The sequence below is a fragment of the Candoia aspera genome, chromosome 2 (assembly GCF_035149785.1).
Source record: "Candoia aspera isolate rCanAsp1 chromosome 2, rCanAsp1.hap2, whole genome shotgun sequence".
NCBI lineage: Eukaryota > Metazoa > Chordata > Lepidosauria > Squamata > Boidae > Candoia > Candoia aspera.
In genome coordinates, this window is record NC_086154.1 from 201,272,874 (window position 1) to 201,290,731 (window position 17,858).

A 17,858-nucleotide genomic window follows, 5' to 3' on the forward strand; every position below is an offset into this window, starting at 1 on the left:
AAAAAAAAAATGGTGGTACATTTAATGTGACTAAAATTATTACAAGTATCTCTTTATTAGAATACATTGTTTTACATAATAGGGGTTAAAAAGGAGCTTTGTTGGTCCATGAGAAAAAAATCCAAAGTTCATAGTTGGACACTACATTCATTATGACCAAAGTGCCACAAAAGTGAGTGCAAACTTTCCACTTCTCCAGAAATCATTAAGATCAATGGTGCAAAAAGAGAGAGTGGAAGAAAAAGCAGAAAAGTAGAACAATTAGGCCAGATCTTTGTAAGAGATTTGCAAATTGGGGCTATTTTAAGATGTGGAACAGCAGAGTGAATGCAATGGACAAGGCTGTGTGGATTCAGATTAGGGGTACTACCTTGGAGCAAAAAAAAAGTTACAGAACCAATTGTAAAATCACAAAACAATTTCCAAAATCAAGAAAAGGTAAAAAGTTTTCCAAATTCAAAGAGAAGTTAATTTCATAATAGTATTTCATATACATGCCAATTTTCCCTTTCCAAAACAATTTCTGCTAATCTTTTTAACCAATTAACACTAAGTTAAACAATCTTCTTGGCATATGGGAAGGAAGTAAAAACTGATGACCGAGGGAGCATTTTGCTGGCATGTATGTCCTGCGGATTTCATGGTAAGGAAGGATGTTAGGTGTAGCTTTAATGCAAAAAAAAATCTGTTAAAAGATTATTAATGTTCACCTGTATTCAATCTGGATAATTTAATCCAAGGCAGGGGTGGTAGAGTGGCTATTATCATTTGAGAATCTCTGGTGGCTTTACAGATACTGCCCTGCATATATTCAGATGTGAGACTCTACTGATTAGGTTGGCTACCAGGGATCAGATGGGATTAATGCTACTGTACCAGCCTTCCTGCTGGGTAGCAGTTTCCCTACCCAAGATCAATGGCTGAGCTGGTGGTATTGTTCCTCAGGCTTATGTTCTGTAGATTTCTCTGTAGTCATTACCTGTTACAGTAATAAAGGACTTATTTGATCTGCAGATATCTGATGGATTTCATTGATTTTAGAAGGGACTTTTTCCCTGAGGCCCTGATGCATGGTCTTAATTGCTGTTGGGGGGTTGTGTGGGAGGGGGCTCACATCAGCCTTAGAACAGATCATACATCTTTAGACTCTCATCATGTGAATCTTGGAGAGCTTCCTACAGAAGAATAAAGACTAAATCCAATCAAACTTGGGTAAAATCCTTAAGATTTACCTTGTGGCAATAAGAGCAACAAAATGTAGTCATTTTTCTACTCCTGTGTATCCACAGATAGCCAACTGGTAGCCCTTGTTTTGAGTAACTGGTTCCTCCTGAGGAAGGAAGGCCCAGAGCAATATCAATAGGGCCTCTGTGAAGAATATTCTAGGCATCTGTTGGATAAAATCACCCAGATCCACTCTGAGTTGGACTCTGGTTATGCAAGTCCTTTGGAGTTGTGTGAGGCACAATCTGACTTGGTTATCTGGGAAGAGTGCAGCAGGGTCTAGGCTGTAAGCATGCCCCCCAGTCCATTAGATCTGTGCTGCTCCTGCCTGGTTAAAGCTTCCTGAGAGATGACACATGATTCAGTCAAGGGTGGTGGTGAATGCATCCTTGAGGGAAGGGGTGGTTCCATCTTCCATCCCCTCCTCAAAAAATCACTGGTGGATCCAGTTGTGTTGGATAATTTTTGCCCCATTTTCAACATGCCCTTTTTAGGAAGGTTGAGAAGGTAGACAGTTGGCAGCTTTAGAAGGCCTTGGAAGCAGCATATTATCTTGGCACTTTTCTGTCGGATTTCAGACTGGGCCATAGTACTGAGACAACATTGTGTTTGTAAATGGTTTCTGGTAGGATTGGGATAGTGCATTCAACCTGGCCCTTCTTGATCTCTTAGTGGACTTTTGATCATGGGAATAGGGGGCATGTGGTGGTAGTGATTCTCCTCCTTCCTCTAGAGCTAGTTCCAGTTGGCTGTGGTTGTTGGGCCCAGCTGGATCTGAGTATTTTCCATCTTTAGTTCATTTCCCCAGACTGAACTGGTGCACAATTAGGGGGTCCTCTGGGTCTCTCAGCTCCTATTTGAAAAGCAGGTGGCAGCCATGGCCAGGAGGGCCTTTGCACAAATCCATCTTGTGAGCCAGTTATGCTCATTCCTGGATTGACAAACCTACTCACAGTCGCTCACGCCTTGATCACCTCCCTTTTGGACTGTTGCAATGCACTAATGGGGCTGCCAGAAACTACAATTGGTCCAAAATGCAGCATTATGTGTAGTTATGGATACACAGTATGTGCATGTAACACCACTACTTAATGAGCTGCACTGGCTTCCAAGTAGGCTTCCAGGAGTAATTCAGGGTGCTAGTTACCACCTTAAAGCCCTTCAGGCACAAGTCCACGTTACTTGTGGGACCACTAATTTCCAATTGAATTTGCTCATTCCATGAGATCTGATAGGGTCCCTTCTATAAAACAAAGTAATCTGGCAGGACTCAAGACACACTTTCTCTGTTGCAGTGCCTTCCCTGGGGAACAGATAGCCCTTGAAATTCAGATGGCTGAAACCCTTCTAGGCTTTCATAATGCCTTCAAAAGCTGGCTTTTCCCCGAGTATTGAGCCAGGCTGGTGGATGAACTGGTCTATAATAGTTTGATATGGATTGACTGTAGGCTGGCCTTGAATGTGTTGTGTTTTTTATTTATTCTTATTTGGCCTTGTTTTGAATTGGTTTTAAACCCATGTTAACTGCCCAGAGTTGCAATTGTGAGTTGGGCAGCCCTCATGACAGTTCTCATGCTTAGTATATTTTTACATAGCAGACATTATGATAGTGTGATAAAAATTCCAGTTACCATCAAATGAATAAAATTTGAGTCTAGACCTTGCCACTAGCCACAAAATAATTCCTATTGCTAAGGTATTCCAATTCTTTTCTCACTTCTTAATAAATATATTAAGGCTGCAATCATATACATTTTTACTTAGGAATCACCACTGAATTCAGTGAACTTCTCCAACAAACATGAACAGGATCCATCTGTAAACATTTCATTAGAACTCAATAGTAGGAAACAGGTATCCTTACTGTTAAAAAGCAATAATACTGCTGCCAGTTTCTAGGCACTAATGTACATACTACTTTTAGTAAACAAAACCAATATATGGAAATTACTACACTTACTTATTGATAACTCTCAACAATTATTTTGGTCCAGGCTTAGCTGTCATTGGCCAGTTTCCTATTGGTAAGAACCAAAGCATGGTGTATGCGTATGTGTGTGTGTGTGTGTCAAGAAAAACAATTAAAGTTGGCTGCATGTGGCCTTTTCCATAAAATTCTGGCAGCACAGTATTTCTCATTTCAATCATTAATTATTTCAGTGTTGTTGAAGAAAGAAAACATTACAACCTCACATTTAGCAGTTTATTTGGGTTTACAAGTTTCTAAATATAAAATGTAACACTAAATTTGAAAGATTTCAATCTCTGACCATAGAGAAAAACACTCAACAAAACAACAGGAAAAATGCAGTTAAGAAAAAATGTCTCGCCACTATAATTTCACTATCAAGTTATTTAAAACTCAGTACTAACACAATGATCTGGTTTGAGCAAGCTTGCTGGTGCATTGTACTCTAACATTTCTACTTTGTTTCTTCTTCTGTGGGAATCGCTAAACACAGAATTGCTATCAATCATTTCTTAACTTTTTGCCCAAGCAGACATCTTAGGGTGTTCCTCTCTTAATAAGCCTAGCTTACTATTCTGGCTTCTGAAGGCTGAAAGCTCAGTTTGGATAAAATGATAGTGTACATAAAAATTCCCAAGCTTAAGCACTACTACTGGCAGGAGAAGCCAAATAGGGATAAGCAGTCTCCATGCATCACCACAATTGGTCATTCCCACGTGCTCTGAACTGAACCAATATATCAAACAACAACACCTTTTCAGATGATTTGGGCTTTAAAATAATATTTAATGCCTCTAAAAATGCATTTCAGAGAGAATCTGTATTTCTGGTTGTAAACTTACACACACACACATGCACAACACAGAGACAAATATATTTCTTGGTAAAAGGATTTCTGAAAATCTGGTACAATCTATAGAGTCTCTGGAGCTGTAGGTTGTGCCAGGAAGGAACTGCAGAGGGAAAAGGAAATCAACATTTACCTCTGCCCTTTTCACCAGCAGGAGCTTTTATTGCACTGGAGTAACTTCTGTGAAAAAGTTCTGTTCCTAAAAGAGTGACTCAGGATCCTAATATTTTGAAAGGATTTGCAAGGGTCTCTGGCTTTATTTTAACTAGCAATGTTTAACCTAATGTTGGGTTAAATGCTGGAATTTACAGATATTCCCTGACATAGCAAAGTCATTTTTTATTACACTTAAAGGAACAGATTCAATTGACTTAAGTTCATCCCTGTCTGTATAAACAATCACTGAAATAGATTTAATGTAGATTATAGGAATAAAAACATTTACTTTGACAATAGCTTTCATAAAACTTATACTGGTAACAGTTCCAGGCCTAGTTAAAAAATTATTTTTATAGCCAAGTAAGTTATTGATAAAGTTTGCATTTGAGATGTAACCCTGTATTTATTTTAAATGTAAGTTTTAGCAAAGAAGGATTTTCATTTTTTTTCTTTTGTTAACCACTTAATATCTTAGAAAAAGAGTTTTTAAAGAACATTTATCCTTTAATGTACATTGTCCATAGCTACATGTGTGCCTGGGCAATTGATTTGTCTAAAAGTTACCAATCACAAATATAGTGGTAGCCCTTTCTGTCCCATGGTGATTTTTTTTTCATAATCATGGAAAGTATTGAGTACTTTGTTTTTATACTTTGTTTGTTCTCATAAGTATACTGCCAGGATTGTGTGAACCAGCTTTCAATATTGTACAGAACAGTACAATGCTGTACAGCACTGAAAGAATAAAAATCCATGTTAATAAAAATATAAGAATGAAAAAAATTAAAGACAAAATTAATGTGTTCCCCTCTATACACCATCATGCCAATGCCAAAAAGGAATCAGGTTTCTTCATGACAAAATGAAAGACCAAGGTGAAGCATAACTGCTAACAATAATTCACAAAACATAACTTCCTGAAATAACCTAGAAAAATAAGATATTCCAAAATTACTGTCTGAATTGTCCTCTGAATTATATAGTATGGTCGTGAGATTTTCTAGCCATTTCAATGGAATCTGTAGCAACAGAATTTATACCAGCTCGCCTTGATGAAAGCTCAGAAGCTGGGATATGGCGTAATTCTTTCCGAGAAAGTTTTACTGGGGTTATTCCTTGAAGTTGGGTCACTGGGTCGCTTGTCTGAGAATGACTAAATGCTTGTGAAAGAGATTTTGTGAACTGTTGTACTTTCCCTGTGGGTTCTTCATGATTACTAGAGGTACTGCATACTGTTTCTGCAACTTCCTCTTCAAGTGTCTCTGGTGAAGTCTGCTGTGTTCCTATACCACCTACAATGCAGTTTATTTCTTTTAATTTCCCTACTGTTTTGGCTGTCCTTCCATGTTCTTCTGAAGAGACACGTGTTTCTTCTTGGTTTAGCATCCCATCAGTAGAAGCACAACCTAAAATGCAATATTCAAAGCAACAATTAACTTAAATGCTTAAAGATAACTATTACAGGTTTTTCCTGTTACAAATTTTAGTTGATTCAACTATTTTGTTATTGTAAAATTACCTGACGGTGCAGTTAAAACTTAATAAAGTAGAACAGTGTCATTTGAATCTTGCATTGCCCTTTCATTTATAGAAAGTACTCTAAATCTGAAGAAGCTTTCATTAGTGGAAATGGTGTGTGTGTGTGTGTGTGTGTGTGTGTCTCAGAGACAGACAGACCAGTTTCAGTTTTCAGAGACTGTCCCTGCAGTCTGCTATGCTGCCACTACCCCTATGTCTTTCCAAAGGACACTCATTAGTGGGGATTTAAAATCAAAACCAGATACTGCATTTGTGAAAATTAAAGTTCTCTTATCTGAAAGCTTGGTTTGTTATCTGAAAGCTAAAATTTAATCTTTGTCTTAAGAAAAAGTACTTATTTAAAAACTATTATAAAGAAACAAATGTAAAAAAATTCCATAGTGCCTGTATCTACACGCATAAGATTGCAATCCAAACCCATTATGCTTTATGAGAACTTTTCTCTTAATCTGAATTACTATAAAGTTTCAGTTATAATGTATAGCTCTAATATATGTATATTTACTTTGTTTCAAAGAATGGCATAATGATTCTCCAACAACTTCCTTTAATTTCTTCTTTAATTCTCGGCTGGTTTTCTTGTAAAAAAACAGATCTCGTTCCAACTGCTGAACTTTAGTTTCATAGGCTTTAAAAGTTTCTGCAATATTTTCACCTTCTTGGTCTAAAAAAAGAGACAAATTTGTTTTAGATCCAATTTTTTATTATGCCTCCACTTTTATTACTGTATGTAGGATGAGCAGAGATATAAGTTTATTTTGCAGTTTGCTAGGATTTTGTCTCCAACTTTGTGAAAAATAAGATATGCATTTAAATATTTAAAAGAACCCCTCTGGTTTTAGAGCCATGGAAAAATGAATAACAGTCATAGAAAACAATTAAAATAATTGAAGAGCCTACTGAAAAGTAGTTCACTGAAGTTGTGGGAATGTGAAAATGTATAGACATTATGTTTTAGGATAGCAGAAAATTGCACCTATCATAAAGTAATAATTTACTGACAGGAAGACAGCCATTAACAAATTTGAAAGTTACTTCTTTAAGCATTAATGAGATGAAGTTTGAAGAGGCACATCTTGTTGAACCTAAGGAGATTGTAACCTGATAAGCTCTTTTATAAATTGTAGATATCAAGATCCTGTTCCCCCTGGAAAAGGGGGCTTCCAAAATTTTTCCCTTTGCCCCTGTGGTCTTAATTCTGACCCTGTTATGGAAGGTCCACTGATCCTATGAATAACTTTGACATGAGAACGGGAGAAGAGGAGTTTTGAAACAATTATCTCCCCTTTTCATCAATTCTAATATCCAATGAGTGAAATTCTGCTCACAGAAAAAGAAAGAAAACAGTCAATCTTGACTTCTGGCCACTAGTTATATATGGAATATGTTAAAAGTATATGAATAGTCAAACCATGTTTACCTCAGCTTATTATAACTGACATCTTAAAGCAAGAGGTAATATAATGAGAGCCAGTTTGGTGTAGTGGTTAAGGCATCAGGCTAGAAACTGTGAGACTCTGAGTTCTAGTCCTGCCTTAGGTACAAAGCCAGCTGGGTGACCTTGGGCCAGTCACTTTCTCTCAGCCCTAGGAACGAGGCAATGGCAAACCACTTCTGAAAAACCTTGCCAAGAAAACTGCAGGGACTTGTCCAGGCAGTCTTCGAGAATCAGACATGATTGAATGGATTAAAAAAAGAATGTAATATGTGTCTGGTAACCCTTTGTCTTATTGCTTGAATTTGAATTGTAATCTGGGTAGATTGTGGCAGTAGCAGAGTATTTTAAGGATTTTATATTTTACATTAATATTCAAATATTTATATTAATCTTGCATGTTGACTCTAATGAACATTCCACATTAAATGGGAGTATGAAAATGGGAAATACTGTACATACTTAAAATTAATTTTGATATATTTCAAATTTAAGGAGCAAACATAGCTGTGTGATACATATGGAAAAATTCAGATTCATAAGACCAGTTAGGACCAATCAAATTTTCATTCTCTTTTGATGGTTCTAATAAAGGTATTGACCAGTTAGGGAGTCCTGCTGGATAAGATCCACACTGTATTTCCCACTATATGTCATGAGTGCCGTTGAGCTGAAGGCATCAGCACAACGGCACACATGACAATACCTATCAAGCAGGGGAAGGGATTTAGGATAAGCAAAGCACGCACAACAAAAGACACAGACCCCGAGGAGAAGGGAAGGTCCCCGGCCGGACGACCCAGCCATCGAGTCACAAAAGAGGAGGAAGGAAAGACAAAAGACAGGGCGGGTCACAAGGCACACCTGAAGCTGTCAGCATAGCGCAACGGAGATCGCCCAGCTGACAGCAATCACCGGCTGGAGAAAAGAACCGATCATGGGCAAGCCCGGGGCACCAGCAGGGGCCCCGCAACCCTTCACCTACCGGCACGGAAGCATGCAGGACAAAGGGGGGATGACGCAAACCGACGTAGGAGGGGCGCTGACTAGCGCGGGCTATTTAAACCCCGCACCGGCGCGCTCCCTTCACTCTCAGCTTTTTTCACGTCTAGCACTACGCTGTAATAAACCGGAACCTGCTCTTCCCTGAAATCAGTGTCTGTGTTTTACTCGGCGGCAGGCAGCGCATGACATAAAGCTGAGAGTCACAAACTCAGCCTCGCCAAGCCCCACCGGACAACAACGAGTCCGCGGGAGGAAGAGATGGCGAGAGGACCACGAGCGATGGGGCCGACGCGTCGCGACCAAGGCGGGCGAACCGCACGGCGAGGAGCGGAGGAGGACCGATCGAGGCCAGAGGCACCACGGACCCCAGGAGCCACGGACACCCTCCCGGCCCACCCCAAGCCTCAGCTCCAACCCGAGAGGAAGGTGGAGGCGGAGGCGGCCCAGCCACGGGAGAGAGCAACATACCTCCCGAGACCCGCGGAGACCTCCCCGCCCCACATCGCACCCCAGCCACAGGCATGGAGCGTCAGCCCAACTGCAGCAAGCACGGTGGAGGACGAAGAGGCAACCCAGCCAACGCACCCCCAAATCAAGGAAGCGGACCAGCGGACGGGAACGCCCGAACCCCACCGGCGGCTCAACCCTGCGGAAACACCGACAGATCCGACCCCAGCCGCGGCGCGAATCCCGGACGGGGAAACGCAAGCCAGGCTCGCGGCCATAGAGGCCCAGCTAAGGGACCTCAGGACCATGCTGCAATCGCTAATGTCCCCCACGCCTCACAACGACGTTCCTGTGCAGGTACACACGCCGATCCACACCCCGAGCGGGTCGTCGCACCCCCATAGGCCAAATGCTAACCAGCAAGCGCCCCAGGCGGACGAAGCCACGGGCCGGGAAGCGAGAAGAGGGGACTCACCGAACGCCCGGGCCCCAAAGGACTTCCCCATTTTCTTTAATGGAGACCCCGCGAAACTGTCGTTCTTCATCACGAACGCCAGGGAGTTCATGGGGCGGCACGGACACTTCTTTAACTGTGAAGCGGACAAGATCGCAGCCGTGGCGATCAAGCTACAAGACAGGGCGGCGGACTGGTACGTCCAAATGTACGAGTCCAACTCCCCCACCCTCTCCGACTTCCACGCCTTCATCACGGAGATGAAGCACTACTTCGAGGACCCGCTAGCCAAAGAAAGGGTTAAAAGCGCGCTCCAAGGCCTCAAACAGGGCGCACGAACTGTCCCGGACTACGCCCTCGAATTTAAAGCCCTCGCAGGGAAGATCAACGATTGGTCTGAGACCACCGTGCTAGAAATGTTCAAAAGGGGCCTCAACCGCGAGGTACTCCAATGGGCACTCTACCGGGACGACCCGGAGACTCTGCAAGGCTGGATCCGCCTCGCGGGGAGAGCGGAACACGCGCACCGCACTTTTCTAATGGCGACGACAGCGGACGAAACACACACTAGCCCAAAGGTACCCGCGCCTCACTTGGGGCCGGCCGGTCCCACGTATCAAAAGCGGAGGTTTAATCGAGGGCCCTGTGGGAAGTGCGGAAAAATGGGGCACAAAACGGCGGATTGCTTCGCCAACCGAACACTAGCTAGCGCTCCCAAACCCGCACTGAGACCAACCCTCAAACCAACCAACCCACCGCCGCCCCCTCACCGCCGGATGACCAGAGCCACAGCGACACCGGACGAAGGTTGGGACGCCTACCTGGGGGGAGAGGACGCCGAAGGCCCAGACCAGCCGGCGGGAAACGCCCCCCACCTGCGTTAAAACGCGCCGAAAGGCAGGTGGTGGGACCGGGGCGCGAAACACACAGACAGAGCGACGAAAGCCCCATAATAATGGGGGCAATCAGGCTCTCCGTGGGCAACAGAGCCACCACGGCCGCGGCACTAGTGGACTCGGGGTGCTCAAAGAACCTGATCCACCCTGACATAGTCGCCAAGCTCGACCAACCTTGCCGCCCCCTCCCCACGCCGCTGGCATTCCACCAGCTGGACGGCTCAACAGCGGGAGGGAAACCAGCCACGAGGCAGACCGAGCCGGTCACCCTCCAAATGGGCACCCACACCGAACGAACATCGTTTGTGGTGACCCACATAGGGCGGCCCATCGTAGTCTTGGGAATACCATGGCTCGCAATGAACAACCCCCGCATCGACTGGAAGATCCGCACCTTCCAATTCGACGACGGCTCGTACCGGGCGCCAGTTACGGCGGGCAGGATCAACCCCACAGTGGGACGGGCAGAGGTGGCAGCCCAGGACAACTCAACTACCCCAGAAGACCTACCCGAGCAATACGCTGACTTCTCAGAGGTCTTCGGGGAAGCGGAGGCGGATCAACTACCCCCCCACCGCAAGACGAACTGTAGGATCGACCTGCTTCCCGATGTCCCCTTACCCAGGCCGAAGATTTACTCGATGACCCCGAAGGAGATGACAACCCTCCGGGAGTTCATCGATAAAAACCTGGAAAGGGGCTTCATAGAGCCGGCATGCTCACCGGTCGGAGCGCCCGTCTTATTCCGGGAGAAAAAAGACGGCACCCTGCGGCTCTGCACAGACTACCGGGGTCTCAACGCAGCGTCCCTATCCAACAAATACCCCTTGCCCCTCGTGAAGGACATGCTCGCCCACCTGGCCACGGGTAGAGTATTTTCCAAGCTGGACCTTCGCGAGGCGTACTACAGAATCCGGATCAGAGAGGGGGACGAATGGAAAACTGCGTTCAACTGCCCCCTAGGCGCCTTTCAGTACAAAGTGCTGCCATTTGGACTAGCAGGGGCCCCGGGAGTGTTCATGCAGCTCATCAATGAGGTACTGCATGAACACCTGTTCAAAGGGGTCCTGGTCTACATAGATGACGTCCTCATCTACACCCAGACGCACGAGGAACACGTCACCCTCGTCAGACAAGTCCTCGAGAAGCTAAAAAGGGCGAAACTATACGCCAAACCCTCAAAGTGCAAATTCCATAAAGCGCGCCTAGACTACCTGGGGTACCGAATCTCTGGGGAAGGCGTGGAAATGGACCCCGCAAAAGTCGAGGCGGTGGTGAACTGGGAACGCCCACGTAACAGACGCCAACTCCAAAGTTTCCTCGGCTTCGCAAATTTTTACAGGTCATTCGCACGGGGGTTCGCGGAGATAGCCCTCCCCCTAACAGACCTCCTCAAAACGAAAGGAGTGGGGGACACACGGCGCGCCAAGAACCCAGGGACGGTACTAAATTGGACTCCCGCGTGTCAAACCGCATTCAACAAGCTGAAAGCGCTGTTCACCACGGAGCCAATCCTCGCGCACCCGGACCCAGAACGGCCGTTCGTGGTCCAAGCCGACGCCTCAGACTTCTCCCTGGGGGCCATACTACTCCAAAAGGACCCCACAGGACTCCTGAAGCCATGCGCCTACCTGTCGAGGAAATTCTCTGAGACGGAAAGGCGCTGGCACGTGTGGGAGAAGGAAGCCTTCGCCGTAAAATTGGCGCTAGAAACATGGAGGCATCTACTAGAAGGAGCCACCCAACCATTCGAGGTCTGGACAGACCACCGGAACCTCGAGGCCCTCCGGACGCCCAGACGCCTCAGCCCGAAACAGGTCAGATGGGCCCAATTCTTCAGCCGCTTTAACTTTCAGCTGAAGTTCCTGCCGGGCAAAAAGAACTTCCTGGCTGACGCCCTCTCCCGACTGCCCCAAGATGAAGAGCCCGTCCCAGACATGATCGGGACGGTCCTATCCGCCTCCCAGCTGGGGATGGCTGTGACCACCCAGAGCGGCGCACAGAAGCAGCCCAACCCGTCGCAACCGACGGCGGGGCAACCAGCGACCAGACGGCGCCACCCGCAACTGCCAGGAGATATATGCGCGGACCTCACCGCCGCCCTCAAAACCGACCCCTGGCTACGAGCAAACCCCGACAAAGTGACGATGGCACAGGACCTAGCATGGGGGGAAGGCAGAATATATGTCCCGGACTCGCAACGCCAGGCGATCTTGCGTAGATCGCATGACAGCAAGCAAGCGGGACACTTCGGGTTCCTAAAGACCCTGCATTTAACTCGGCGACAATTCTGGTGGCCCGCGCTGAGACGGGACGTGAAGGCCTACGTAGCGTCCTGCCCGACATGCGCCACGGCCAAACGGGCACCAGGCAAGCCTCAGGGACTCCTACAAATGGTGGCGGAGCCCTCCCGCCCATGGGAGGAGATCTCCATGGATTTTATAGTAGATCTCCCACCCAGCCAGAAGAAAACGACCATTTGGGTGGTGAAAGACTACTTTTCGAAACAGGCCCACTTCATCCCCTGCTCATCGGTCCCGTCCGCCCAGCAACTGGCCAAACTCTTCCTTATACACGTGTACAGGTTACACGGATGTCCTGCACGCGTGGTGACCGACAGGGGCACACAATTCACCTCGAAATTCTGGCGGGCCTTCCTAAAACTGACTGGGACCCAACAAGCCCTATCCACGGCCTGGCATCCCCAGACGGACGGAGCCACAGAGATCCTCAATGCCACTCTGGAACAATTCATACGCTCATACACCAACTACCATCAAGACGACTGGGTCGACCTACTCCCGTTCGCAGAAGTCGCATACAATAACGCCGTCCACACGAGCACGGGGAAAACCCTGTTCGAAGTAGTCTCCGGCCGCGACTTCGTACCTATACCGGAGCTACCGCAACCCCCGGGACCCCAAGTGGACGCTAGCGACTGGGGACGGAAGATAGCGGAATCGTGGCCAATAATCACGGCAGCGCTAAAGGAAGCACAGGTGGCCTACAAAGAACAGGCCGACAAGCACCGGCGCCAGCAACCAACGTTCCAGGCAGGGGACAGGGTCTACCTATCCACCAAATTCCTGAAATCACCTCAACCCTCGAAGAAACTGGGGCCTAAGTATATCGGGCCGCTTCGAGTAACACAGATGGTGAACCCAGTGGCGGTACGCCTGGACCTGCCGCACAACCTAAGGAGACTCCACCCGGTATTTCACACGAGCCTCCTGAAACCTGCAACCACCTCTCGATGGCACCCAAGCACGCCGCGGCCCTCCCCGGTGATGATCGACGGCCAACAACACTTCGAAGTAAGAGAAATACTCGACTTGCGCCGTCAACGGGGAACGCTACACTACCTGGTGAGGTGGAAACACTTCCCCCACCCAGAATGGGTGGCGGCACAACACGTCAAGGCGCCAGACCTGACCCGGGCATTCCACAGGTCATACCCCAACAAGCCACAGGGGCACCAAGCCGAACCGGGCCCTTGAACACCCTCTCCCCTCGGGCCTCCCCCCCCCACCCACCACGCCCCCAGGGGAAAAGGCCTCCCAAGCCCGCGACTTGAGTAGACCTCCTCCCCCCTGGGACTCACCCTCCCCCTGCCCCGGGCCCACTAGGGAGAGGCGATTAGTCACAAGTGCATCGCCAGGGGGCAAACGCCCAGGATGCGCACATGACAAATCCGGACTCAAACACAAAAAGATAAGGGTCCTACCTGGAGCTGAGAAGCACCCGACCAGCCACGCCTCTACCTACGATGGACTGAGCCCAAACCAGCAGGGTGTGGTCGAGGCATGCGCACTCCCAGGGTGTGGGTGGGGCATGCGCACTCGACACACACTGCAAAGATAGACACGAGGCAGAGGGCGGAGCAAGGGGAGGGGCGCAAACACTCCGGCGGGAGATTAAAAAAAAAATAAAAATTTTTTGACAGCTCTCCCGGCAAAAGCCGGAATGCCTGGGGGGGGGCACTATTCGAACGGGGGGCAGTATGTCATGAGTGCCGTTGAGCTGAAGGCATCAGCACAACGGCACACATGACAATACCTATCAAGCAGGGGAAGGGATTTAGGATAAGCAAAGCACGCACAACAAAAGACACAGACCCCGAGGAGAAGGGAAGGTCCCTGGCCGGACGACCCAGCCATCGAGTCACAAAAGAAGAGGAAGGAAAGACAAAAGACAGGGTGGGTCACAAGGCACACCTGAAGCTGTCAGCATAGCGCAACAGAGATCGCCCAGCTGACAGCAATCACCGGCTGGAGAAAGGAACCGATCATGGGCAAGCCCAGGGCACCAGCAGGGGCCCCGCAACCCTTCACCCACCGGCACGGAAGCATGCAGGACAAAGGGGGGATGACGCAAACCGACGTAGGAGGGGCGCTGACCGGTGCGGGCTATTTAAACCCCGCACCGGCGCGCTCCCTTCACTCTCAGCTTTTTTCACGTCTAGCACTACGCTGTAATAAACCGGAACCTGCTCTTCCCTGAAATCAGTGTCTGTGTTTTACTCGGCGGCAGGCAGCGCATGACACTATATCTAACCAAGTGCCAGACCCAATACCTTTACAATGAAGTAGTATCAACTGAATCTTTTGCTCGTGTTCTTTTTGTTGAAGGGTGAGGCGCCTGTCACATTGCAGCATGAGATGTTCAAGTGCCAATTCAAGTTCTCTTACTATGTTTCCTTGTTCCATTACCCTCATTCTCAGTTCTTCGGACTGCAATTGCAGTTTACGTTCACTCTCACGGAGGCCAACAATCTAAAAATAAGTAATATTTTCTTTGGGCAAGTCAGAGCATTTCTAATTATATCAAAGAATTAAACAAAAAACAATCTCTTTCTGTGCTATCAGAATAAAAATTTAATACACTGTTGTTTAAGATAGTTGAAAAAAATGCTATTTACAAGCTTGAACAGGAATTAATAAAATCATCTAATTCAAATGTGCTATGAAACATACATTTTATAAAAAAACCAGAGGTTTCACTGTTCTCAGTTATAACAAATAATTACCAGAATTATTTATGATATATGCACTTAGATAGAATGGCTAATTTTTAAATATGTGCTATAATTTAAGTTCAAAGAATAACAGAATGTAAGTATAAATGTTGGAAAAAACCTTTCTGTCTAGTGCAAGAGTCCAAAAATGAATAATCAGTTTTATATTTTGTATTTTCATACAAATTTCATTTTTGCACAACTAATATGTCCATGAATTACCAGTAGAAAGTACATCAGATGGCCATTTTGTGCTAATAAAAAGAATGGGCAGAATTTTCATTGCTGAATATTATTCTGACAAACCTTGTTAAAATACTTTAAAAGAATTGCACGCAGCTCGGTAGCAGACAAAGATACCAACTTTCCCATCACACTGGCTTCACTTTGTGTAAGGATCTGAGATGAGACTCGAATTGAGTTTTGATGGTTTTGTATGCTTTCATTCTTATAAGCAATGGCAGCTTCCAAGGTTTCAATTCCTTCCTCAAGCTGGAATAAAACATGCTCTTCCTAGAAAGAAAGCAGAAATTTCAAAAGTATTACAGTTAATCTGAAGGCTACTAAAGATAAAGAATTACTATAATTCCTGTGATTATGAATATACTATAATGGAATACTATAGTTGACTATAAATACTATACTATACACTATACTATTATGTGTAGCAGGAAATGTTAAAAGGCTAATTATGGCATTCAGTTATCACAGTGACTTTCAAACTATTTTGAAGAACTCCACGGGTTCCTCAAAAGCCTACCATATGCTTCTCAGCGAAAGCAGAAACAGCATATAAACGTCTACAGAAAAGGAACCAATTCTTAAATTATGTGTCTATTGTGCTTGAAAAAAGACACTTCTGTCTGTGATGGAATTAAGTATGCAGATTTAAATATACAAAACACAAGGGATATTTCTTTTATTTATTAATTTATCAGAGAGAGGGAGCGAGTACCAGTTTGGTGTAGTGGTTAAGGCACTGGACTAGAAACCAGGAGACCATGAGTTCTAGTCCCGCCTTATGCATGAAAGCCGGCTGGGTGACCTTGGGCCAGTCACTTTCTCTCAGCCCTAGGAAGAAGGCAATGGCACACTTCCGAAAAACCTTGCCAAGAAAACTGCAGGGGCTTGCCCAGGCAGTTTCAGAGAATTGGACACAATTGAATGGATTAAAATAATTTTTATCAGAGATTTTTATTTAAGTAAAAAGATAAACATGAAAAAGAAAAATTAAGAAAATGATCAAAGAAAATGCAGGAAACATTACAGACAGAAAAAGAAAAAAAAAGATATATAAAGAAGTGACTTCTGATCTTTATAGCAGTTACAAACAAATTTATAATCTCTCCTCTCTCTCTAAGATTACATTACATGGTTCCCTTCTCCCCATATTCAACCCTTTTTAATCAGCAAATCCATACATCACCAATTCATTTTTCCCATTTTCAGCAAATGTCCATAAGAGGTTTCCAGTCTTTTATGAAAGTACTTACTGTTTTATCCCTGATGAAACAAGTCAGTTTTGCCATTTCCGCAAATTCTGCTATCTGCACAATCCATTCCTCCGCAGTGGGTGTTTCAGTGTTTTTCCATCTTTGTGCATCTCTTGTACCATATACAAAACCAGTCTTCCATAAGTCTTTTCTAATTGGCTATCCATAAGTCCCAATAAAAAAAGTTCTGGTTTCATCTGAATATTAATCTGTAAAATTCTTTGTATCATCATGTATATTTGTATCCAGTATTTTTTTGCTTTTTCACAAGTCCACCATGTCTCTTCATGTTTTCAAAATTTCCAACATTTATTAGAAGTACCTTTATACATCTTAGATAATTCCTCTGGTGTGATATACCAACATTGCATCATTTTATAAAAGTTCTCTCTTAAATTATAATACAATGTGAACATCAGTCGTTTTAGCCACATTCTCTCCCATTGGTCCATCTGTATATTATAACCAAAATTCTTAGTCCATTTTATCATGCATTCTTTAACTTGTTCCATTTCAAATCTCAACAAAACTTTATACATTTTAGCAATCACATGTTCATCATTTGTACATAATTTAATTTCAAATTCTGTTTTATGTTGTTCAATTCGTTACTTCTTCATCTATATTAAACCTCTCAATCGTGCACATGAAAACCAAATCCCTTTGCAGTCAACTTTTCTCTTGACTTCACTTTAAGTTATCCATGTTTCTTTACTGGAATTAGTGCTATGTTTGCACCTATCCAGCTGTCTGGTATCCTTCCATTATCTAGAATGGAATTCATCATTTTTTGAAGAGGTTGTAACAGTTCATCTTCAAAAGGTTTATAATAGGAGGCCAGCAGTCCATCTGGACCAGGTGCTTTCCCTATTTTAGTCTTTTTTATAGCCTCACAAACTTCCCTTATTATTATAAGTCCATTCATCATCCGCTTTTGTTTAACCATTATCTTTGGTAAATTTTGTTCCTTTAAATATTCATCCACTTTTGCCAGGGAAATTTCTTCTCCTTTATATAATTTTGTACAATACTGATAGAATATTCTTTGCACACTTGCATTGTCTGTTACCGTAGTTTTCCCATTTTGTAATTTTAATATTTTCTTCTCACTTTCTTTTCTTAATTTATATGCCAACCATTTCCCTGGCTTATTTGCTAACTCAAAATTCTTCTGTTTTGCAAAGTTGATTTTTATTTCCATTTCTCTTATCGTTAACATGAAAAGCTGGTGTTGTAGAAGTTTAATTTGCTGTGAGATATTTTTCCTTCCTGGAGATCTCCTTAATTCCTCCTTTTTCATCTTTATCTTTTGCATCTTTCATTAAAATCTTCTGCATCTTCTCTTGTCTTTGTCTTTTCAATTTACTATTTTG

The 17,858-nt window shown here is 44.7% G+C and overlaps 1 protein-coding gene across 1 annotated transcript in view; it reads right to left on the reverse strand.

Moving 5' to 3' along the window:
- Positions 1–4,427: 4,427 nt before the first annotated feature.
- KIF27 (kinesin family member 27) overlaps positions 4,428–17,858 on the reverse strand; it is a 41,531-nt gene continuing 28,100 nt past the window's right edge. Inside the window, exons 14-17 of the mRNA XM_063295203.1 lie at positions 15,299–15,505; positions 14,552–14,750; positions 6,247–6,405; positions 4,428–5,608 (exon numbers count right to left, since the gene is read on the reverse strand). Coding sequence (XP_063151273.1) covers positions 5,178–5,608; positions 6,247–6,405; positions 14,552–14,750; positions 15,299–15,505 — 996 coding nt within the window. The 3' untranslated portion in view covers positions 4,428–5,177. The remainder of the gene's footprint in view (positions 5,609–6,246; positions 6,406–14,551; positions 14,751–15,298; positions 15,506–17,858) is intronic.